The 24,718-nt window shown below is 39.8% G+C and overlaps 1 protein-coding gene across 3 annotated transcripts in view; it reads right to left on the bottom strand.

Moving 5' to 3' along the window:
- Positions 1 to 846: 846 nt before the first annotated feature.
- Positions 847 to 24,718, bottom strand: part of hipk3b (homeodomain interacting protein kinase 3b) — a 37,504-nt gene continuing 13,632 nt past the window's right edge. Inside the window, exons 3-17 of one of the 3 annotated variants that reach the window (XM_026377528.1) lie at positions 19,418 to 19,541; positions 15,009 to 15,128; positions 13,605 to 13,691; positions 12,970 to 13,154; positions 12,725 to 12,884; positions 11,057 to 11,134; positions 10,431 to 10,554; positions 10,195 to 10,316; positions 9,570 to 9,694; positions 9,081 to 9,248; positions 8,660 to 8,989; positions 8,410 to 8,556; positions 8,045 to 8,301; positions 6,650 to 6,789; positions 847 to 6,095 (exon numbers count right to left, since the gene is read on the bottom strand). In XM_026377528.1, coding sequence (XP_026233313.1) covers positions 5,625 to 6,095; positions 6,650 to 6,789; positions 8,045 to 8,301; positions 8,410 to 8,556; positions 8,660 to 8,989; positions 9,081 to 9,248; positions 9,570 to 9,694; positions 10,195 to 10,316; positions 10,431 to 10,554; positions 11,057 to 11,134; positions 12,725 to 12,884; positions 12,970 to 13,154; positions 13,605 to 13,691; positions 15,009 to 15,128; positions 19,418 to 19,541 — 2,638 coding nt within the window. In that variant the 3' untranslated portion in view covers positions 847 to 5,624. The other 2 variants (XM_026377529.1, XM_026377530.1) reach the window with 2 other exon arrangements.

The following is a 24,718-nucleotide window of genomic DNA, read 5'->3' as shown; positions in this document are numbered from 1 at the left end:
AGCTCCGTTAAAAGAAATAAAAATAGTCGATAAGACTAGTGACAATCCATTAATAGACAAAACAAAAAAGACAAATTAGCCATGAATATTTGCAGAATGACCAAAAAACTAATGCAAAGTGGTCCAGAAGAAATAAAAAACAACCTCAACAGATTTCAGCTACTAAGAGTAGGCGACTGGATCAGTTTTGCCGTTTTGTGTTTATTCAGGCTCAGTGTCTCCAAACCATCGTTTGACTTGGTGTTTCCTAAACTCTTCTACTGGCAGTTGTTACAGTTCGAGGAAGCAGAAAGCAGTCGGGGAACATGAACCATGTTTGCACAAAGTAAAGTAATGAAGGCCATAAAACTAGATTTCCACTTGGCACACCTCAACAGGGCATGGCATTATATAATAAAGCAGGAGACACCTAAAGGCTCCAATCATCACAGTTTATATGAGGAGGTACATAAGCCTGCAGACTTTGGCCCTGTTGGTAATCCAGTCGAACATCGTGTCCATACTGCTGAGGACTGAAATGTGCAATTGTAGCTTACAGGAATTTAATGCACTTGTCATTCTGACCATAGTATTAAGCCTTTAAATCCATTACCTGAGCAAAAACAACATGCTCTCTGATTCTGGCTTCTTAACTAGAAGATTTAGCTTGATTTCCCTTTTTAGTAGCTTTTAAAATTAAATATCTTTGTATTTTGTGTAAAGAATTTGAAACTTGCTTTGCTTAATTAATATAGAATGAAAATAATATGTGGACATATCACATAGTGGTATTCATAGATCCTCGAAATAGACAAAACAGGTGTAAATGAGTGAAATAATGGAAAAATAGACATAGTCAGAAAGAGCTGCATCAATAGATTTTTTTAATTCAAAGTGAATCTTAACAATAATACACCATAAAGTCTTATTTTGACACTCACCAAAAGAGTCACCTGGAAAACCCGCTTAATGTGACAAAGTAGAGAAGGCTTGGTCACACCTAAATCACTGAGAACTAGAGAGGAAACACTATCGCAAACTGTAAAGAGACATCACATCCATAGAGTTAGTTTTCCCAGTCCTCATACTGTAAATATTGCACAGTGCAATTGCTACATGGCAAACTAGTGTAGCACAGAATAAAAAAAAAAACAAAGCAAATGAACAAAAACAAAACAACAAAGCCACAAAGAAACAAAAATCTACAGGTATTTAAACAGTAACAGTTCAGATCTTGTGATCAAGTCTATTTGATGAGCATCTAAACAGATGATTCCATAACTTGCAGTATGAATTAACTCTGATATTGGTACAGATGACCAGAAATTAAAAGCTTTGAGTAAAATAAATCAAATAGTAACACAGTAGCACATTTAGACAAATACAGACCCTGAATTAACGTTTCTAAAGGATACCGCAGCAGAGGATTTTTTTTTCTGATATCAAAGTCATAACTTAGTAATTTTACAAATGACTGTTTTATCTGTTAAATGTTACATGAATCCTAAAAAAGTTATCCATAAACCAAGGTGTCAATTGTGTGGAAAATTAAAAACAGTTTAAAGATTTCTCTCCTCTTGCATCCATTCTTTTCCTAAACAAGTATGGGAGAGTTTATGCAGGCGCATTGCTGGTGAATACCTTTGGAGGAACCAAAACACTTATTACATTTCACATGCTTATTGTTGGGGAACTATTTCAAGCACTAATCTGCAAAGTTCATGCCTCGTCACCATAAGCTTTCTTTCCCATAATGATATTTCAATGTGATCAGTAAAGCATACAGGTAAAAAACAAAACAAAAAAACACACAACCACATCAGCGTCAGTGTTTAAATGTGGAGCGCTGCACTCACGATGGACTGTGCAGAGAAACTACATTAATTAATTAATTAATTATCTTTTTCACAGAGGAGTTTCCATCCAGAACACAGAATTAACACCCAGGCAGCCTATTCCTGGATATAAAGCGTGGCTCCTCTGATTGTAAAAGGCCAGTGTTGTCAGCTGTGCTCTGGTTACTCCCACTCAGCCTTAACTTGCACGATGGAAAATCTGCTGTGACTAGACAGCGTCTGGGCAGAGCGAAGCAACGTAGGTGTACACGCAAGACAAAAGTAAAGCATGGAGATTATCTAAGAACACTTGGTGGTGCAATGGCCGCACAATGTAAAGTATTGCATCTGCTGTTCAGCCAGAGTGACTATCCAAAGGTCGTTGAGTGTCATATCATTCAAAGAATATGTGAGTGCGTGTGTGTGTTATCACAGAGAGGCTTTGGTGGTGGCAGCTATCTGAAACAAGAGGAGAACCACCACCGTGTACGTGTCCTCTGTTGTGCCTACAAGCTGATAAGAGGAGTACAAGTCCCTGGAGTGACACTGCGATGAAGTCCTATTCTGTGTTTAAGAGGGTCTACATGGTAAAGGACTGTTATTGGATCGTATGCCTTCCTCCTCAAACAAGCGGTGAGGAATCACCATCGGGAATTCTCACTTTCTGAATCTCAAGGCACGTACACAGTGCTGCTCACACTGTCTCAATTTCAGTAAGGAACACATAACGATGGCCACAGTTTTGCATTGACGGAACATCATTTTGATATGAGACACTCATAAAGGGGAGAGCGATCCAAACACAAGGCAGTTTAGATTTAACAAACTGTTAAACTGATATTCTAGCCAGATATAACATTGAACAGATAAAAAAGGTTGCAATACATTATTTGTTTAAATCAATTTCAGTAAAAAACAAGTTGTAAAACATTTTTTTTGGAACAAACGTTGGGCTAAATTTACTTTTCGGACACGTCTAATTACTGAAACCCTTACAAGTCTAACTACTTGTACGAGTGCTTGGTGGCAAGAGTGTGTGATGGGTGGAAACATTACAGACGCTTTCCAGTGAACACAATGGATTTTTTTTTCTGGCATCTCACAGTGCTCACACTGAAGAGTACTGGTTGTATACCGCGTATACATACAATGAAAAAGTTAAATCAATCCTGCAAGCTACAGCTTTAGATGTGTACAAAATGTCAATATGAAAACATACAAAAAAAAAAAAATTAAGTTACATCGATACATCATTTATATGCAGTGATGAGCCCGAAAGGTTAATAAGGATAAAATACTGATGCAAAAACACACACCCCGAGAAACAACAAATGCAACTAATGTTCATCATCAGCAATACAGCAGTTACAATGACACTCCAAATATGAACGCAAAACACGAAAATCAAAACCACTTCTATTTCAGGTAATTAAGGGACCTATACAAAAAGAGCAACTCTAGGTTTAAACTCAAGAGAAATCACATATTTTCACAGCTACTGAAGTGGCAATCATCATATAGCAGCTTATCTATGATACATTCAAGAAAGAAATGATACGACTTATTAATTGCCCAATAAGCTAGACAAAACCTCTGCTGTTTTTAAATACGTTTTTTGTTTGTTTAATGTAACCCCATTCAACAACTACAGTATAACCGAGGTCTACGCAAACAGAATAGCTACCTTGCTCAGGAAATGAATTACAGTCTTTGGTGCTGCACAAGCAACTTCATTTGAAAATAAAAGACGAAAAATAAAATTAAAAATTACACACGTAACTAGTAAAATTAACAGAAAAATGCACACACAGCATATCTACATATACAGTGGCTTCAAAAAGTATTCAGACACATTCTCTTTTTGCACACACCGTGTTAATGCTGAGTGACTACACAACAATTCTGACTGTCCTTGAGTGGCCCAGCCAGAGCTCAGACGTCACCCCACAGAAAATCTCTGTTTCTCGCCTAATGTCATCGAGTTTGAGAAAATCTGCCCAAATCCGAGTGAGCAAAGATTGTAGAGACTCATTTAAGAAGACCTGGAGCTGTAATTGCTCAGATTTCTTGTAATCATGTTCCCATGTTGGGTTACTTAGCGTAGACCGATGGGCAAACATGGTAATTTTATCGATTTATTATTAAATCTACGACTCAAAGTGCATAAAAGTGAAGAGGTCTGAACACTTTCTGAATTAACTGTGTATAGAATGATGCTACCATCATATATATACATATATATTTTATATATATATATATGTATATATATCCTCCCTGACGGAATGTATAAAATAAGCAGTTGACACCGTAAGCCTTAAGCCTTTAACAAATGGTATAATGTAAAGGGAAAAGTTAACTTTGTCACACATGCATAAATGAGAGAATTGCACACAGTTAACTCACACCTTATCAAGCATCTGTACTAAATAATCTAGCTCTATAATATATGTCCATATATGTGTGTATATCAAATACTGCATGGTTTGCTCAGGCTTAGAAGAATCCATACCGTGAATTAATTTGCATTTTTTCCTTACCTAATCAAAGCCATGCCCACCACACTTCTAAACATCTAAGAAACAAAGTGAAAACACTCAAAATGAAAATACAAAGACAAAAAAGAAAAAATAATCAACGACTATTTAGATTGTATTGCAGTTTCATCAAACAGTACAAATACTGTTAGTAATAAGAGTTTCACTAAATAGAAAGTGATTATCAAATATTAAGCAATACTCAGTACTTGCACTTTGTACACTAGTTCATTCGGGAAAGGGAGAACGGAAACAAACGAACATTTTAATGAAACAGCAAGCATTCGCAACAGCAAAGCATGCCGTTCTTCTCGAAAGAACAGAAAATTAACTCACTACACACTGAAATATACACTGACTCCAGAAAATAAGCACCGCTATCCGCGATACATCACATCCATGCAGGCTATGCATGGACATATACACATGTGCATATATATACTCATACATAGGATGCATCGACTGATTGGAATTTCAAGTGCTGCAGTCCAGTACATTAATATTCATGTATATAGTCATATATAAGTAGTAACATTAACAACCTCAAATATGTAAGGCACTATGGCTGGGGACAGTTATACAATGCAGCGAGTCTTGTGACACAAACAATAAGAGCAACGTCAATGCATCTTTCCGTTTACATTTTTGCTCATGCAAGACCACATGCAGCGTGAGGAACAACCCTATTTAAATCGGTTAATTGACTTGACATTGCTAACACCAAAAGACACCGAAAAGGTACAAATACTTCAAACGCAGTACAACATATACTGTGGACATGTGCATCTGTCGATCTAGAGCTAGAGACTGGGATGGCTTTACAAATATGGATGTGTCTTGCACACATAAGAAGGCAATATAGAAAAATAGCTGAGATCAGGGGTGCAAAGTCTAACTATTCAACACCACCCCAATTATTTACCTGTTTTGAGGAGTATTCGTAGAAGATCCAATGCAAAGATATATCAAATGTGCAAAACACATTAAGTGTGAGTTTAACTACTCATTCATTCTTTCATTCAATCATTCATACATTATTTCCTTCTTAATTTTTGCCCAAATCACCTCCACCATTAGAACGCTTTTTTTTTCTTTTTTTTTTTTAAAGCTTGAAGTTCAATTTCACCCAAGTCTACATGATTCAAAAAATAGCTTGCTTTCTCTGTGGTTGTGCCATGGTTTTGGAAATTAAAACCATGTTGTTTGTGGTTTAAGATAAAATTCACCCTCCCCACTTAGCCCTCAGGTGGTATGATGGGTATCTGAGCAGCCATGCTCAGATGTAAGGGTACTGGTTTATTTTGGTAGGGCTGAGAGGGAAACTGGTGTAGGCCGGCGAAGCAATGTAGGAGTGTGGGGGAAAGAGGGGCTTGAATTGGCCCTGGGGGTGCAAGGTAGGAGAGGGCAACAGACGGGGGTTGATGCCCACTGTGACCTGGTGCACTATGCCTGCTGGGTGGGAGATGCTGTAGGTGGGCTGGAGGACGGGGCGGGAGGAGCCAGGGGAAGCAAGGAGGTGGGCCACGGGTGCAGCTGTGACCAGCGGACCAGTCGTGGGATAGGACAGTAAGGTGGCCTGGGAGTGCGGGTGGCCCCCAAGGTGAGGGTGGGGGCCCGTAGTGTGGTTTGGGCTGCTGTGGGACAGAGTGAATGTGTGCCCATGCATGGTGGGAGGGATATAGGCCTGTGGTCTCCGGTGGGCAAAGTTGCCGTTCCATTCCTGATGGCAGGAACCGAAATGCTGCACCTAAAAGACAGAACACCACCATCTGGCTCAGTAAGGTCACTTAAAATCAACCAAATTACTCTTTTAGAGCCACTAGATGCTGCTGTTTTCAATGTTTTTGCATATCTGCAATGTGTCTCTAATCAGTCATTAACAGTCACCACATCTCCCCATTATCATTTTGTGTGTAACCTTGCAATGCGTTTTATTTATTCACTTTTTGTTACTGGCAATACAGGAACTAAGCAGTATTACAGTAAAATGCCTTCACCCTTTAACACAATTGGAAACATTCACCCATCAGGTGCATGTAGAGCTGCTGGATTTGTTAGCAACAAAAGCTACTGCAGCAGATTCAAGTTACATTTACAGCATTAAATGGCTTTTGGTTAGTATTTGCAGTTGAAATGTCGTCTTTATCCTGTAAATTCACATTCGCTGTTAACAGTGAGCCAGCTCCTTCACATTTTAACAAAAAGAGAGATTGACAAATTCAAGCGTATATGTGTCTTTGCTTTTGTGTACTGTGCTTTACTGTACTATACTAGTTAAAATATATTACTGCACATGCTTACCTGCCCAAAGCCTATAGGCTGCTGCTGCTGGGGCTGGAATGCAGGGGGGATCTTCTGTGGCCTGTTGAGGAGGGGGGTGGAGTGATGATGCTGTCGCCCAGGAATGCCTCGTCCTTTGGACTGGCATGAAGACTCTAAGACTGAGGTAGAACGTCATGTAAAAAAGGATGCACAGAGAAACAGAGAGGTGAGGAGGGCATGTTAATTCCGTCCCACTATCAGCGAAATGCAAACGACAACGAAGGCAAAAAGAGATGCAACCAGAGAATGGATTGAACTACAAATGCAGAAGTGACACAACAATAAAATAATATTTGTGGCAGGAGGCTTTGTAGGCTTGTCAGCAATTTCAGCTGTTTGATCAGTTTGAAACCTTTAAACACGGTGGCATCTGTCTGAGAATATGATCTAGATTATAAATAGAAATATTTGGGTGATCAGGGGGTGTAACTAAGCTTATTCATAGAGCTTATAGTGGGGTCAGACCATCAACTATAAATACACATGGTAGCACTAGAATAGCAAGCTCTGCCCTTTTATGTGGGGCTATAGTTGCAATACTTTTAGGGTTGGGGAGGGAGAAGCCTTTGCATGAAAGGTGATACGAGTCTTTATGATTTTGTGAGGGTTTACAGTTGAACCCTACACTTTAAAAGAGCTATAAAAAGGGCAGTCTTAAATGCACGCTGGTGCTGGAAGAGACAGTGATGTCGCACCAACCACAGTTGTTATAGAGCCCACATACAGCATGCGTAACTCCATTTTAATACCTGAAGGTTGACCTAACATTTGTTCATGACAGCCGTAAGTTAGCTGGTTGGCATCCGAGTATATTTTTTAGGGCTGTTACGCATGTCTTATGTAGCTTTATGAAGTGCAAAGTCACACACATACAGGGACTCTCAGAGTAAGTCTAGAGCCAAAGTAAGAAGTGTTGACAGCAAACAAATATCCACTCAGAGATCAGAGCAGATACGTCAGGGCAGGTCACCCATAATCACCTGTGAGAACTTCTGTGGCCTACTAAGACAGTGTAATCCCAACCCATGTGACCTGTGGAGCAGACAACAGCAGTGGTGACTGGACCTTTGAGCTAGTGTGACCTACTCATGCACTTGCCTGCCTGTCTTCTAATCCTGATCCACTCAGATGACTTGCAAGTGTTTGAGTCAAGTGTACTATCCGAGTGGATTTAAGAAACATAGAAGAAAAGGTGCCTTATCACCTGCTTTGGTATTACAACGATTCAGATTTAGAAACATTTGTTTGATTGTCTAAGCACAGATTTCAGTCTTTAGGCCTGACACCTAATGGATAACCGAGTAAAATGAGTAAATAAGGCACAATAAATGTATGTTTTTTAACCAGCACATCATATCTCTTATATATGTTTACCTGAGTTGCCAGATGTTTCAGTGACAGGGTTGTTGTTGTTATTCTGCACCCTCATTGGAGGCACCACAACAGTACGAACTGTGGGCTTGCTGGGCTCAGTCTCCGGGGCAACACATGCAACACGGGGCTCACAGTTCTGGTTGCTGTCAGTGATGTAGCGTCGCTCTGTGAAGGGACTGTTGCTATGGCCAGAAGCTTCTGAGGCAGGCGAGCTGTCCACTGTGTCACAACCACTCTCCTGTTCGTCGTCTGACATACTGCGATTAGACCGGAGGTTACAGATATGTTCATTATTGTTGTAGTGTAGCAAAGAAGCAAAACATTTGTAGAACATTTGCTTGAATCTACATTTGACCCAACTTTACCTGTTGGGGTGTTTGCAGGGTGATGTGCTGGACTGTGCTGAGGCTGAAGAGCTGGTACTGAGCGTGCTGTCTGGACTGCTGAGAGAACAGACTCTCTCCATACTGACAGTGCTCTGACACGCTTCACAATCTGCATTACCCTTACATCTGTCCATCAAGCAATAAAATGAATGCAACCAATTAGACACTAATATCTTGCAAGTAAGAGAGTAGTAGTAATTAACAGAGTATAGGGAATGTTAGTACTCACTCCCCCATTGAGTGTCTTTGTGTGCTCTCCTCTTCATCACTGCTGATACTGATGACACTAACAGTTGGGCTAGCTAGGTCAGAGATCACCATGGCCTGTCGCTGCTCCTGCGAGACTGAAAGCTCCTCACACTCTGGCTCCACTTTACAGCAGTTATCGTCATCATCCTCTACCTGCTCTCCTCCTTGCTCTCCTCCAACTGCGTTTCCTTCCTCTGGGCATCTGGCTTTTTCCTCCTCTACTTCCTCCACATTCTTTGCTGTATCGGCCATCTTTGGGGACTGGCATACTAAATTTTGGATGTTTGTGTTTTGGGAGAAGTTGCTGCCCCTAAGGAAACAAATATGTTACATTCAGCGAGGAGAAACATGTTTTAGTATACATACCTACTGTACATGTGTTTGAGCTGCATAAGGCATACCTGTTCACACAAGGCTTGGTTCTCTTGTTGGCAGCTGGCTGTGGCCACACCACATGTGCAATGCCTATGTTGATTGGCTGGTGGGTGGACATGGTCATTTGGTTGGTTAAGAATGGCTGAGGGTGTGCAATCATGGAGCTGTAATGGTTGCCATGAGGACGCACTTTCCTGTATTAAGAAAACAGAACATTGCAAATTGAGCCAAAAGCCTTTAGCACCATTACTGACAAAATTGTCTCAGCCACTGGTCTCAAAGGACATATATGAGTCATCGATCATTAACATTCAGAGGAGCAAGCACGCTGTATGCTGTATCAGAGCAATACAGCCGATCCCATGGGTGTGCATAGCAAAGCTACCATAGTAATAGATTTTAGTTTTATATAAATAACATATTCGAAGCATAAATACACAATTAAAGGATCCAGATAATGTATAAAAAAGACAAGGTTCTGTAACACTCTGTAAACAGACAAACTAATTACTTACCCCCAGTCACCCAGTCTCTGTGAGCCCGCCACAGTGTCTGATGCCAACGTAGTTGGTGGTGGGGGCACTGATGTGACATGCTGCCAAGTGGGCATCAAGATCTGCTGTGCACGGTTGGACCAAGCCTGATGGAGCGCAGAGAAACAAAACAGATTTATCTAGTAATATTCCTCTCAATCATGCTCTTATCAGCATGCAGGCTGAATTTTGAACTTTATTCTCACACACTCACACACACACACACACACCCACACACACACACCCACACACACACACACACGTATTTATATCATGGTGGAGACATTCACAGAATTCTAATCTCACTCCTCACAAATAGCTAACCTATGCCCTAAAATCAAGTCCCAACTCCCAGCCCATGAATCTGTATTGAAAAGTGAGGGACGTTCCTAAAATGTTTCACTTCCAAAATAAAAACCAGTTCTCAAAAAGACAGTCCTAAATACACACTCTAATCTTTTTTATAGCATTGTACATTAATTTTAACAATAAATAATATGCCAATATGACATTTTATCAATCGATTTACTTCATAATTAGACCAAGCTGTCCCTCCATCACAGTCTATGTTATCTGAACTCCAGTGCTATTACTCACAAACACTTACCTGTGTGATGACTCCAGGCCTGATTTGTATAGGCTGGATGGGGGGTGCTTGAGTGACAAGAGGCACAGAAGCCTCCATTCGAACAGAGTAGCCAGTTGGTTTAGCTGTGTTGGGAGGGATTCCTGCAGAGACAATGTGCAAGAACATATTTTAAAACTAAAATATTAGTTATATATTCAAAATATTTAGTTTAACAACTAGACTAAGCAATTAAAGTCAAAGTTTGCACATCATACCTTGTATGGCTGGGGGACATAGGATGAGTGCCTGCTGAAATGACTCATTGCATCCAAACTGCCCACCTCCTGTTGGCAGTGGTATCCCAGGGTGCATTACAGACGGAGCTGCTTGGGCTAACCCCTGGAAAAATAGAGTGATATGTCTTAAAATGACCATTAGCAGCATTAAAAAGCCAGAAGATGGTGGCATCTCAACTTTAGGCTTTTAATTTGAAAGATGGTGGCTTGTTTGGCTCAGTGTTTGTAGATCGCCATTATGACTTACAACACATGGATAATCTATTCCAAAGTTCAGGGTACTTAATCAAAGCCTAGATTTAAGCTCAAAGGATTCCAATAGGAAAAGGAAATTATTAAATGTGTATTAAAACTTTCATCTCATTAAAATTGCTCTTATTCTGTTGATGTTCTGATTGGACGATTAGATAATCTGACAGGCAAATCTTAGGCTGATAACCCAAATTCTTAGACATTTATTGCCTGTATTGGATCGCCACAGTTGAACTGGGGATGCTACATTTACATGTCATGAACCGTAACCATTTGGCTACCCGAGCACTGTAAGTTTAGGTTTCTTTTAAAACCACATAACAAAAAAAGTGGTCAAACAGTGTCAAACTTACTTCTCCAGACAGGCCTGAGGGATACAAAGAACAGTCAAACATGTGCCTCTGCTTCTGCGCTGCTGCTCTTGTGCCTGGCTATAATCACATATATTGAATAATGAGAACTAGGCCCATATTGTTCTGCTACAGCTCTTGTATGTAGCCCAGCCCCCATACACATCATAGTAAAAACAAAGAAGCCTTTGAGACGATCCTCCTAAAGCCACAATGTCGACACAACCAAGTAGTTTTATTATGGAAGGCATGTGATCAAATATTATTTAATCAGTTTTCATTTCTTAATAGCAATTACAGAGCTTCCGAGTTGTTATCTATATAATCTGTACTGATGAAATACAAACTGATGCTTCTGCTTGCTTGGAGTTTTCCAAAAGCCATTTAAAACACAAGGACTCTGAGTATATGAGAGGAAATATTCTCCAACATCAGCATATTCAATTTTATTTGTATAGCGCCAAATCACAACAGAAGTCATCTCAAGCCACTATACAGTGTAAGGTTTAAGACCTTACAAAATTTAACTGTATATAGTTATGGTGATACTCAGTAGCAGACATATGGAGATATCTGCTGAATTTAAGCAGATGTATGAAGCATCTTTTCAGGACTTCATGAAGACCAGACAAAGGAAGATTTTAGCTTATATCTAAATCTAAGAGTACCATAACTAGTAATCGTGCTGCAGTCAAAATGAGTCTGCTTCAGTATATTTGGGTCAATGGTTCCCCCACCAAAAAAAGAGTGAAAAGCCACATGACTGTGCTTGAGTGGCCCAACCAAGGTCCAAACTTGAACAGCACTGAACATCTGTTGAAAAAAACCTGTCAGGGTCAGTTCAGGGTCTGCTGAAAACAATAAGGATAAACTGGCTTGTTGAGCAAAACTTGTCTTAACCAACAAAACTCAAAGCCGTCATTGCTACCAATTGGCTTCTGCAAAGAACTGAATACGGGGTCTGACTACTTTTCATATTATCTTTATGGGTTAGTAGGTGTAAATTGAAGGCAAAGGTAAATTTAATATAAAGTTAAATCTGCAGTAAAGATATCTGAATACTTCCTTTAACAAATGCATGTAGTCACTATTATATTGTATCAAATGTAATGTGTCACAACTGGTCAGTTTTTCATTTTTCATGTTTCATCTGCAATATAGCAGCTTCTTCATAGACCTTGAGATATTTAGCATTATAAAGACCCAATGCCAAATAAATGGTCAGCTTCTTTTTTCTCCTCAGTAACAACACTGATTTGCACTGTTGCCATGACCTCAGAAACATGACGTGATTTTGTTGCCATGACAGCAGTGCTAAGATGCAATAAAGATGGGCAAGTGAGCACACATGAAAGTAATAAAAGGCAAAGACATTGTCTACATGGCCAGTTTTCACAGGAGCAGATGAACACAACAACACTGCATGTCAATATTCTACACCTTCTGCGATTACTTCATCACAATTCTTTTTTCAATGTCCAGTTCAGGAAATGGTAAAATAAATAACATAATTAATATAAAAGTCTTGTTAGATAGTTAGTTCCCTTGTTGCAGAATGTGTTCATTCCTTGATCTGTTTGCTTTCTACTAAACTATTAAGTGTACAAAAACCGCAACTGAACATTGATGGAATTGGCTGCTCATGATGCAAACATATTTTGACCAACTTACTTGAGTGTGGACACCAGTCATCTTGCTGAAGGGGTGGTTGACTGAGGGAGCAGTTGTCGTGGTCACAGGTCTGATGAAAGGACCCTTATTTCTGTTGGCTGCCTCATATGCACTGGGACGAGTCCAGCAAACATCCATGATGTGGAAACATGACTTCACACTAGAGAAGATGACACATGGAGAGTTCAATTTATGTAGGAAGGTCAAATTGAAAAGTCTGAAAATCTAAGGCAAAGCAGTCTTACTGGTTGCTATGGGGAAAGTCAAATAGATGTTGCATTGTCACAAAGGGATGGCCGAGAGCTTCGGTGGGGGCAATCCTCTCCTCAGCATCAATCAACAACATTTTCTTCAGCAGGCTCACAAACTCTCGCCGGTCTGCCTTCTCCGCTAGCAAGTCACTACCTTCCAGATTCATCACCAAGTTCACCTGGTGTACACATATTTTCTGGTTGGAACACACTCTGAATACACAATATATGTTTTCCAACTCATGTAAACTGTTACAAAACACCATTCTATATGTATGAATAATCAGATGATTATGTTAATACTTATTTCCTGAGAATGATAAGCCATTACTAACTGTCAGGAGTTCACATGAATCTGACATACAAAAGTACAGAACAGAACAAGTATTATTTGCTGGGGAATTTCCATCTGTGGTCTGCTGTTACACAGAATAGTGAGTGAAAGCTGAACTTTGATTCTTTTTTTTATTTAGGTGTAGCATCTAACTGAAGGGAAGTTAAGCTAAGAGTTACTGTTTTCTTTTACAGGAATAAGATGAAGATGCTGTTTTTTACAGCCTCAAGGCATCTGCTCTGAACTTTCTCTGGAGTCTAGTTAAGAACATCGTGGTCCATGCCGCTAAACATACGTGCGCAATGTCATCCAAACAGCTGAAGATGTACTTCCTTGCTTCCTTTGATTTCATCCCTGTCTCCGTCTCATGCTCATCTGTTGACTGCAAAAAAAGACTTTAGTGAGAATTGAATTCACTTCCATTTATGGTTTTCAATCTGGTTTTATCTGTTGATAAATTTTCTCATTTATAGAAACTTGTGCTGGGAAGTATACTAATTTATCCAGTATACCAGTTATAATGTTCCATAGAGTATGAATTATCCATATACAGTCATACCATCACATTGCTGAGACAACAGTTATAATACTTCATTAGGCAGGAAATTGTATAATATTGTTTGCCAATGCAGCACAGAGTGCTGTGGAGCACACATGGGGAGGGGAATCCCATTGTTGATGCTTACACGTCTTTCTCATGGTTATAACTTTATAATAGAGCAATTCTAATCTTTCACAACTTACTCTCTTTTAACAGGGTGAAACATCACAGCACCAACAGAGTCTGTTACACTGATTACTGCACGTTTATAAAATTACACCATCGAACGGCATGTTAAGGACTAAAAATATTATATTAAGTCTGGCAAGCCAAACTTGCTGCTGCTTGTGAAACTGTCAGAATTCTTAAAAATATATTGTGAAACAAATATTTGGTCATACTGAAGACCAAACTAAAGGAAACCCAAAATGATACACAGTATGCAAAGCAATGTGACTAACACACTGTGAATATAAACAGTTGGTGACATGGCTGGGGCCTGTTTTCCAGTGTCAGCTGGGGTTGACTCCAGCTCCCCAGTGATCCCCTAAAGGATAAGCAGGAGTAGTTCATGAATGGATAATCTTAAGAGCTAACCTTTCTTTGCATGCCTCTGATTTCTTTCAGGAAAGTTATCATTACATCTTTACTACTGTCTACTACAGAACTACTGTCCTTTGTCCTCTTTGCCTAGAATCCGTAGCTGTATTGTACTGTATGTATGTGTGACAACTGTACTTGAGTTGAAATCATGTCATAAACACTGCCTTTCTTCCAGTGAAACAACACTGGTAGCTGGTCTCATAATAAAACGTCATTAAAAGTTCACACCCCTTCCCCCAACCCCTGGCGCCACCTCAGCTCTTTCACACAGGCAAGGGGCAAACTTGCCACGCCTCTGCCACTACTTCTCGAGGCTGCTTAAGCTCGCAAAGACCCCCATGCAACCTTGGTAGGTTTTATCTAGAACAGTATGGTGGAATATTGGTGGCGTAAATCCACCTTGGAGATGCAGTGTAATAGGGGCCTTTTGTTTGCCCAGAGGGAGGAAGAAAATTTCCCTATTAGGTTTTAGTAAAGCACAACAAGGGTACAGGTTAGCTTTTAAAATAATAGGCAATAACTAGTTTGTGCAATAAGTGTGCAATTCCTCCTCACCTTTAGTCTCCATGCTGCATAAGGTGATTCAGACTCTCTGCAAAAGAACCGCATTGTCTTTGTCCCTGCATTCAATAAATGTTCTCCTGGCAAACCTTGGGTCTGAGAAATGTAGCGAATCTGTAGGATATAAGAAGGGAAGGTAATGATAAACGGGCATAAACAAAAATACAAAATACAAAATACAAGAACAACATCATGAAAAAATAAAACTTCAAATCACTCATCACTCTAAATTATAAACATTTGTTTATAATTCTTGGTAATTTCTCTATCACTGCAGCACTTTGTATTGACAGACTTGAGTACCGATGATAACTTTTAAAGTCATCCAGTGACAAAAGCGTGTGTGAACGACTGTGTGACATATCTGATAAATGGCTAGACTCGTGGCCCTTACTAAGCACAACTTGTAAAAGGTGTCAGGGACTTTTCATATAAACTCTGATAACAAGGTTCCTATGGTCTCAATGCCAAATGCTTTGCTTGGTAATTTTGCTTATCAGTCAGATGCTGTTGGGCAGAAATGTCACACACAGGTTTATGTGAGGAGATCAGTGAGAAGCCTGACTGACGTCAATCACACCCAAGTGTAAATGACAACAACCATTAGGCTGGATTTACACAGACATTTGCCACTGGAACCATGGGGGGCTCTGCCAAAACAACACAGCGTTGTGCAGGAAAAAGTTGGATCTGTTTCAGCTTTTTCTGCAGCACAATGTTGGGACAAAGCTCTAGCTTATATTGGCTTGTTGCTGAGGTGCAAATACTGCAATGTGCCTGTGTGTGGGTGGGACTTATGTTCATGTTACTGGGCTGTAGATGAGGTTATGATAAAGCAATACATTCCCTGGGATTTTGATGGCATGAGTGATCATTGCAATTTGTTCGCTAAGAGGTTTAGATGAGAAGATGAAGAAAACCTTGTTTATCTCAAAGCATAACATGATCCAAGTATTATAAAACACTTTGCGTCACTGCCATTTCTCCCTTTGTTTAGTCATTCTCAGTACATGTTCATGTACAATATATCAACCTCCCATTCTCTTGTTTCCTGTCTTGCCTGCCATTCACCACTACTCATAACACAGTATGCCAAGCATTACTGACACTGTCAATTTCAGCAAAATAAAACTAAAATCCCCTCCTTCCATCTTCATAATACAGCTCTACTCTAGTTCGACAACACTATGTAAATACCAACATACACACAAAGGAGCACAGTCAGTGTAAGTGGGTTGGTGGGAAAATTCTTGTGACGGGAAAACCCTTATTTTTTTCCTGGAAGGCGTGTCTCTGCAGCGATCTCACAAACCAGTGAGATCATTGGTGTAAAGCTACTGCTTCACAAAACAACTATCTAGCAAGCCTGGGCCTGCTGAAGAGCCCATAGCACAGACAGTCTTTATTTTATGGCAGTCCAGATAATACAGTATAAAAGATGCATTTATTGCTCACAGCAACAGATAAAAGTACATCTCAGCTTAGGACAATGCATTTACACTCTCTGGATAACCATTGTACAAAGAGTCCCCTTGACATTTGTGACTATCATTTAATAGACACTGGGGTACAGTTTGTAGCCTCTCACCAAGAGAAAACTTCTTCAGAGCCTTGATAATTAAAAACCCAAATCATTTTTCCTTCTTCTGGTCTTGCCTAGATTCCTTGGTTTTCTAGCTAGGCCAAGCACCAAACAAACAAACAAAAAAACACATACATGAATCCCATATTTGCACCACTTATACTGTTAGTCAGAGAAACGCGAGAGAGAGTGTAAAGAAGGCATAAAGAAAGATCAACAATATAAGCATATGGGGGAATGGACTCACACCAAGGGCTACAGCACCAAGGCTAATCATAGCCATTCTTAATGACATGCTGATTGAAGCAGGAAGTTTGTCAAATCAAAGGGGTGAGCAGTCACCTGCTGCACTAGTGAGGTAAAAGATGGTGTGACTGGGGGCTGAGGTAAGGAGAGGGGAGAGCAAAAGGGGAGGAAAAACAGCCAGAGTTATAAATACAATATGCTGTGTGGGATGGAACAAGACCCCTACACAGAAAGATAAGAAGAAGAAAAGGGGGAAGGAGGGGGAGGCAGCAGCTCAGTCAGCTCCAGCCAGATCACCCTGTGGCCCCTGGATGACACTTCACCAGCAGTCAGCTGCCCATGTGTTTACTGACACAATCAGATGGTTACTTATTTTAAGCAATAAAAATTTTCTACCATATGGTAGAAAATTTTTATTGCTTACTTATTTTAAGCAATAAAAATTTTCTACCATATGGTAGAAAATTTTTATTGCTTAAAATAAGTAACAATCTACCACAAATTAAATTTATTTAGGTGTTACAATAGAAACCAATAAATCATGGCAGATACAGCAGAAAAACAAGGATGTCTATTTGAGGAGCTTATTTTTATTTTGAATCATAAATAACTTTGTCAACAAACACAACTTCATGTGACTTTAAAGCAAATTTATGCCATATTACGCCACATTTGTCCGTCACCACTAACACTGTGGGTATCTGTGAAAAGCAGAAGAAAAGGTTTGAGGTTGCACTTATATTGCTATTATATCCTCTGGAAATACAAGAAAATTAAGACTGAAGAGCTTTATTTGTCCTTATATACATATGACTATGCTTCCTTAGGAGTTTAACACCTTCAGAAAGCAGTCCTATAAAAGAGCACTGGGTGGTTTTCCTCATTCACTTGGCAATTCCATGACCAAAGAAATAACCTGTCAGTGGGTAGCTTGGCAAAGAAAAAGTGTTTCCTGTATGGGGGTGGGTGTCAAAGCACACTTAAGTACTAATACCATATACATTCCTGTCAAATATCACAGTGACTGTCAATTTTATTTTATTTTTTTTAAAGGCATGAGGGTTACAACAGGGATCCTCTAGCGAAGGTGTCTATGTTACTACATCACCATACTGCTAAAATGGGCCAGGCTTGTAAGTTCAGTCATCCCACATCCAACTTATGGATGTATTTTATTCCACAGGAAATACAAAACTATAACATGATAGGGGCAAGATCAAACATGCTTAAATCTAACGCAATCTCTTCATACCCTCTGCCACATCCCACTGCACCTGTTTACATTGTATCTGGGTTCAAAATTAGTCACACTTACATAAGTAGACTTTGATCTCAGTACTATTGTAGAATATTCTACAGGTTCCTCCTCAAGCAAGCCGTTATCTTGCTTTTTATTTCAATTCATTGTCTCTCACACTACTTCTCTATGTCCAATTTATCCCATCTGCCCTCATCACCTCATCAGATCCTAACCTCCCTTTCTAAATTAAGGAGGCGGCACCCCTCACGTATCTCTAAAGCTGCTTTTCGATGTGCTGACTGGTTGGTGCTGCGCTTAAGTCAAATATCTTTCGGAGGTGTTGAGTTATCTCCCCAGTCTCTGTCCTGGGCAGAGTGGAAAACGATGCCAGGCCATAAATATACTTTGGTATGAGTGCAGTATGCAGTGGGGCTGGCTGCTGTAACGTAGGATGCTGCATTCAGCAGAGCAGGATCTGACTGGAGCTCTTTTGGCAGGCTTTAAGTAGATAGTGCTCCAGGGCAGGGGAAAGCCGCTCAATGTAAGCCCAGATCAGTCTAGTCCTGGGAAGGGCTCCGCTGAGAGGGGTAGACATCTTCACAGACATACTATCTATTACAAGCATATGCCTTTCTGCTCACTGTCTCAGACACTAGCTGAGACAATTCTCAGGATAGAAACGTCACCAAGGAATCAGTAAATATGGGAATAATTAGTTATTTTAAGTCACTTGAGCCCTCTGTCTCTTTCTTCATTCAAGCAATCCATCACTTGCCTTTTTCTATCTTCTGTAATCATGCACAGAAGTTTTCTTTCCGTAAACTCAGAGGTTTCCCTCCTATCCATGCCATCCTTGCACAGAAAATCCCTTCAGTACCCTTAAGACGGTATTAGGCCTAGATCTCCCTAGATCTCAAAGAGATTAAAATAACACATTTTTCAACATGTACACACTATGATAATGTTGTAAACCTGCCCTAGCTTCATTCCAGCTGTCCCAAACCCTGCTGCTGAATGTTCCTGCCTCCCTTTTGAGCCTTTTTAAGCCTTTTCCAGCTTCTCGTTCCAACTAATTCTTAAACACTTTTTTGGGAGATTTATACTAAAGTAGACATGGATCACATATCCTTCAAACTTCAACAGCAGAGTCAGAGTTAGGAACATGAGGGAAGGGCTGTAATAGAATTGAATTAAATTGTGTGCAACCTTGAAAACAAACACACAAAATCTCACATACTAACTCACAGAAGGAATCTAGAAGTAGAAAAACACTGCAGAAGGATATGAAATGGTAATGGTGGTTAAAAAGTGGGTGGTGAAAACATGGTTGCTTACCTGGTCATACTCCAGGGCCCCTGGGTAAAGGGGCCAACCCAGAAAAAGTTCAGCTATCACACAGCCCAGGGACCACATGTCTATGGCTTCACAAAACGGCAATCCCAAAATAATCTCTGGAGCCCTGTGGGAAAGACAAATCAGATTAGCTGTTACTACAGTGTTGTCTACAGTAGCACATTAATAATATTCAATATCAAAGAATTTAAATGTGATGTGGGTCAGAGTCTAGCAGACAGAGAAAGGAGTTTTTGAAACATTGGAACTAGCACAGTTTTATCACATGTAATTATTATGTCCAAATTGAGAATGCAGCTGACTGCATCTGGAAAGTTGATATGTTAATAGATTTGCATAAAATCATTAGTCTCTGTGTCACTTTTCACTTTTCATGTTTTGCGCATATTAATGGCACAGTATGGTCAGACATTCTGTAAGCCCTGCTTAAATGTGGATGAGCGTTAGAGTGAATGGCTACATAGCCTATATGTTTACCCGATGTTGGCCTGCCGGCATGGTCAAGGACATACATGTTGGGTTGGGTCTGATTTCGATTTAGAGGTAATTGCATGTTTCAGGTTTGTTCCTGTACTGAACTTTGCAGGAGCATGATTGCTTATTTGTATATATGCTATACTCTGATACAAGCCTGTATGAAATAGCATTTAATATAAAAATGGTCAAATATTATAGATATTTTAGTTATGCATGAGTCATTTTGATCTTTGTATTGTAATCCTATGTATGCTTTGTTGTCTTTGTAAGATGGTTTTGATGTATTGAGCAAACAAATATTCATTATTGTGATGTATTGTGTGGTGTTGGTCAGATCAGACTGGTTTGCACATGTGTCACAGTTCCAAGTGACTTGTAAGCTAGTGTTGTGCGTGTATTAGATCCGCAAAGCATCGGCAGGCTGAACCAGTGGGTTACCAGGTCAGCCAGGGTGAGATCAGAGCTTTCACAGGCTTTTGTATCTGCTCTAGACTGACGGGAAATAAGAAGCATAGTCACTTCTTCTTCACCAACCTGCTGGCTCAGTGTTACGTCAAGTAACTCCATAATAGCGCTGTAATACCATGTCACCGGGCTGGCTAGTGGTGACGCAGGACTGTCAGCACTAATATAGGTAAGATGTGCTGACAACTCTCAAGACGCCTGTGATTAGGAAACACCACAAAGCTTACTGTGACAGCATGACGTAGCCAGAAGTCTTGAGTCTTGCTGTACAGGAATAGCCGCCAAGTACTTTTAAATCAATAAGACACAAGATGTATCTAGCGCACAGACTAAAAGTGCATACGTATGGGAAAAGAAAACCGTCTTTGGAGAAGAATTTCCAACAAGTGACAGACGAGGAGGAAAAGTAATACTGCTGTGAAAGTGATGAGCGATCTGTGTTATTACATCCCCTAGTTTAACACAGAGGGATCATCTGAGATTATTGTTTAACTTTATTACTATAAATATACTGAGATTATGCCATAGTTTTAACAGTAATGATACCCTTATTTGTGCCGAGTTAAGCTTAAACTTACATGAGAGAAACCTGAGGTATTTACTTCTGGCCATCATATATTCAAGATATACTATCAACAACAGAGAAGTATTCAGAAGACTAAAATAAGCTGAAGAATGTAGCATGAGATCCGCTCTTTCATACCATAGACATATATCAGTCAACTATTCTGTGACATTGTTTGAGACATATGGGGCCAAATGGTGTGGGGAAGAAGCTATGTATGGATAGCAACAGCAAACCTAAGACATGCTAATATAAGTTTTAGACAATTTTATCACATGGTCAAAACAAATGGATGCAACAGCTGGTGCAGCAGGCAGCATAGCAGTAGAAAGGCAACCAGGCAGTTATGCTTACCATTTCAGTCTCACAGGCATGTCCTATTTATAAGGAACATGTTTTCCCTGGAGAGGTAAGGAGGGGGAACGAAGTTACATTTCACCACAGCCTAGCATTAATCTAGGTAACGGGCCGTTATGGACATATACTGTACAACTTTTAACAAAAAAGTGACATTGCTGCCTCCTGCAACAGCCCCACAATAACTCCACAAACGGCTCGTCTTCCGTTATCCTACTTGCTTAGTCAAATTAGGATGTGCTTTTGATGTGTTTTTGAAATTCCAGGCCCCAGTAACATGCTCATATAAACAATTCTTCCCTATTTCTAAGTCAAAATAAGCATAATAAGCTAATAGGATCCAATCCTGTATCAGTATAGGGGGGCTAAGTGAGGGCAGTATCATTTCCTGTCTAACAACTAATTAACCACCCTTAAGATTAAAGAGAAAACAGCAGGTCCCTCTTCTGTAGTTTGAGGGGTGGGGTTGAGGCAGATGAGTAGTTGTTACCATAGCTGTTCAGGTCTGGTCTAATCAATCCAACTCAAGCCTCAATGCCCCTCCTCTTAAACAAAATCTGTTTTCCAACCCAAGTATATAGTGTGCAAGCCAAGGCGCCACTGAATGCTAAGGGGGCAGATGTCTCATGAATGTTTACTGCCACGTGCAAAGCTCTGAAGGTAAATGATAGGTACAACAAAAAGATGAGCGAGGTGATGGACGGCTGCTTTTTGTAGAGTGGATGGAGCCTCTTGCTACATGTACTTAACAGGAATAAGTGGGAACAGACAATGAACAGGTGCACCTGAACAGGCACAAACTCACAGACAAATAATAGCAAAAGTACCTGGTCAGTGCAAAAACAAAATTGCAGTTATCATGAGCAATAACATGATGCTCAGAGATATAGCTGAGCAGTGAAGTTTTACAGTAAGACCAGAAAAAACACATAACCATGTAGTTCCAATACATATAAATACAGAATATCACAGTATACAGCAACTAAGACTGACTGTTTTATGAACATCATTCTTGTTTACCTATACATGTTAAATAGTCAGGTATATTATGAGAGCATCTCAAACCTATGATTTAAGAGATATCTTGTGCAAAAGCTAGGGATGCATCAGTACAACATGAACACGCTGCTTCTAATGCTTTAATATGCTGCAAATGTGTCCACGTACAGCAGCTGAACATGTTTTTCCTCAGCCACAAGACAAATGAATGCACATCAGGTCTATGGACTCATAATACGGTGCTGTTCAAAGGTTGGAAATGAATGACAATGAGTGAGACATGAGTTGTCTACAATATCACCACGTTCAAAGGTTTCCACCGAGCGTCATGTCTTATCAGTGAAAAACACCTTCAGAGGAAGCAGAGTGGAAAAAAAGACGCATCTTCAAAGAGCTTTCTGTGCCTGCATTGTCAAACTTTTTTTTTTTTCTTCTTCTAATTTCCCAGTTCACAGCTCATTTCTTGAGTTTTAACCTTTATGTGACTGTGTGGAAAGGAATTTTAAAGACGTTCATTAAGTAAGAAAAGAGTGAGACAGTTTTAAGAGTAAGAATAACAACAAACACATGACTGACATTAATAAACTCTGCTGCCTTTTCTTTAATTGGAACAATTACTAACAAACCTCAATGTTAAATATGAGATAAATGAATACAACAGTAACAGCATGACTAGCTTGAACCATACTGCAGGAATGAAATTGGGCAACAATCACAAAATAAACCCATAACAAGCAGAAACAATAGTAAGATTGGTTGCCACTTTTCTCCTCACAGCCTACATTTTCGCCTTATTTTACTGCTCCTCTTAGCTCGGACCAATGAAAAACAGCATTTCCCTGGTCAACAAGTTCAACAGTTTGCTCCTTCACCTGAAACAGCTGCTTCCCTTCGTCCATCAAATCCTTATTTTCCTCCCTCTTTGTTTGTCTGACCACAAGGGTTGAGGCAATGTTATGTCAGCAGAACCAACATAAACAAGATGCATGGCAAATTTCCAAAGAACATAGTGTTTGTGTGTGGTTCCAAATTGGGGAACTAGAAGTTAAAAACTTTTTTAGGTGTTCATCATTTGCAAATGTCAAAATTTACTTATATTACTTTTTATCCAACCTAAACAGTGCATACATGAGTTATTTGTTGTTATCTGAAGGACCATCACTGAGCCAAAAAATTATCTGTTTCTATTTCTTATTCATGGCCATAATCTCATACTCCAGAAATAGTCCCCTGATCTTCTCCGCTCTGTCCTCACTGGGAGCAACCAAATGTTAAGTGGCAACAAACCAGCTCACACAGTGAAAAGCAATTTAAGGGAAGCTACGCATAGGGAGAGGGGGCCATTGTCACTGCATGCTGACACCAGTCTTTCAGTAAACTTCTTCTGATGAATGAACTCTGTTGTGCTACATTGCAGTTGGTGTAAACTCAGGCTCAAACACAAACTGAAACCATGTGACTCCATGATGGAAGAATTGAGTCTTACTGCACGTCTCTTCCAGGAAGTGTAATTCCACATACACTCACAGCATCCTGCATAATTCAGTGGAACACAGAGGCTAGAAAAGGCGGTGGTAGCACTTGCACTCTGACCTGCCCAGATCTTAGAATAAGGATACAAGACTTCAGACACGTTTTACAGATGTAAACCACTCAATGTTTCTCAACTGACACAGAAACATTGTTTAAGAAGACGTTTCTTCAGGTCACACTTTTCTCTTTCACTGATTCTTTTCTGCTCAAATCAATGCACTTTGAACCCAGTTGCAAAAACCTGGATCTCGTTTTAAGAGTTACATGTACTAGCTATGCTTTGTAAAGCAATTCATACACAGTTCATTAACCCAGCAGATTTTATATAATGCTTACTAGAATGCATAGTATACAGACCACGCTATCAGATATCAGCCTTGACAGCAAAATATCTTTCCACATAGCCGTCAGCTACATGTCCTCAGCCATGAAAGATTCAATTTTCAAGGTGATATCTTGCATTTCACCCCAAACACATTAATAGCAGAAAAAAAACAACAAAGAGCCACAGATGTAGTGGTAGAAAACAAAGAATATCCTGGAGTTTAATTTTTTTCTCTATTTATTATCTAAAACAGAGACACACTAGAATGATGCACCTTCATTATGAAGCTGGAATATCCAGCTATTGACTGCAGATTTCCAATGTGGTATTATCAACCCTGCAGGATTGTTCAAGCAAAATCTGTACTATACCACACTGGAAAAAGGCCAGTGAAGTGCCTCTCTGTGATCATTTTGCACACATTTAATCAAATGAAACAACAAATTTGCAGCTTTGCAAGGAACAGCCAGCATGCTTTTTCATAATAACATTCCTTAACTGCCCTGTTAATGAAAAAACTGACAACATCAGAAAGATTTATTACCAGAAATATCTAGCAGTG

Source organism: Anabas testudineus, chromosome 3 (genome assembly GCF_900324465.2).
Source record: "Anabas testudineus chromosome 3, fAnaTes1.2, whole genome shotgun sequence".
NCBI lineage: Eukaryota > Metazoa > Chordata > Actinopteri > Anabantiformes > Anabantidae > Anabas > Anabas testudineus.
Note: the sequence above shows the minus strand (reverse complement) of the source record. Positions and strands in the feature narration are given on the sequence as shown.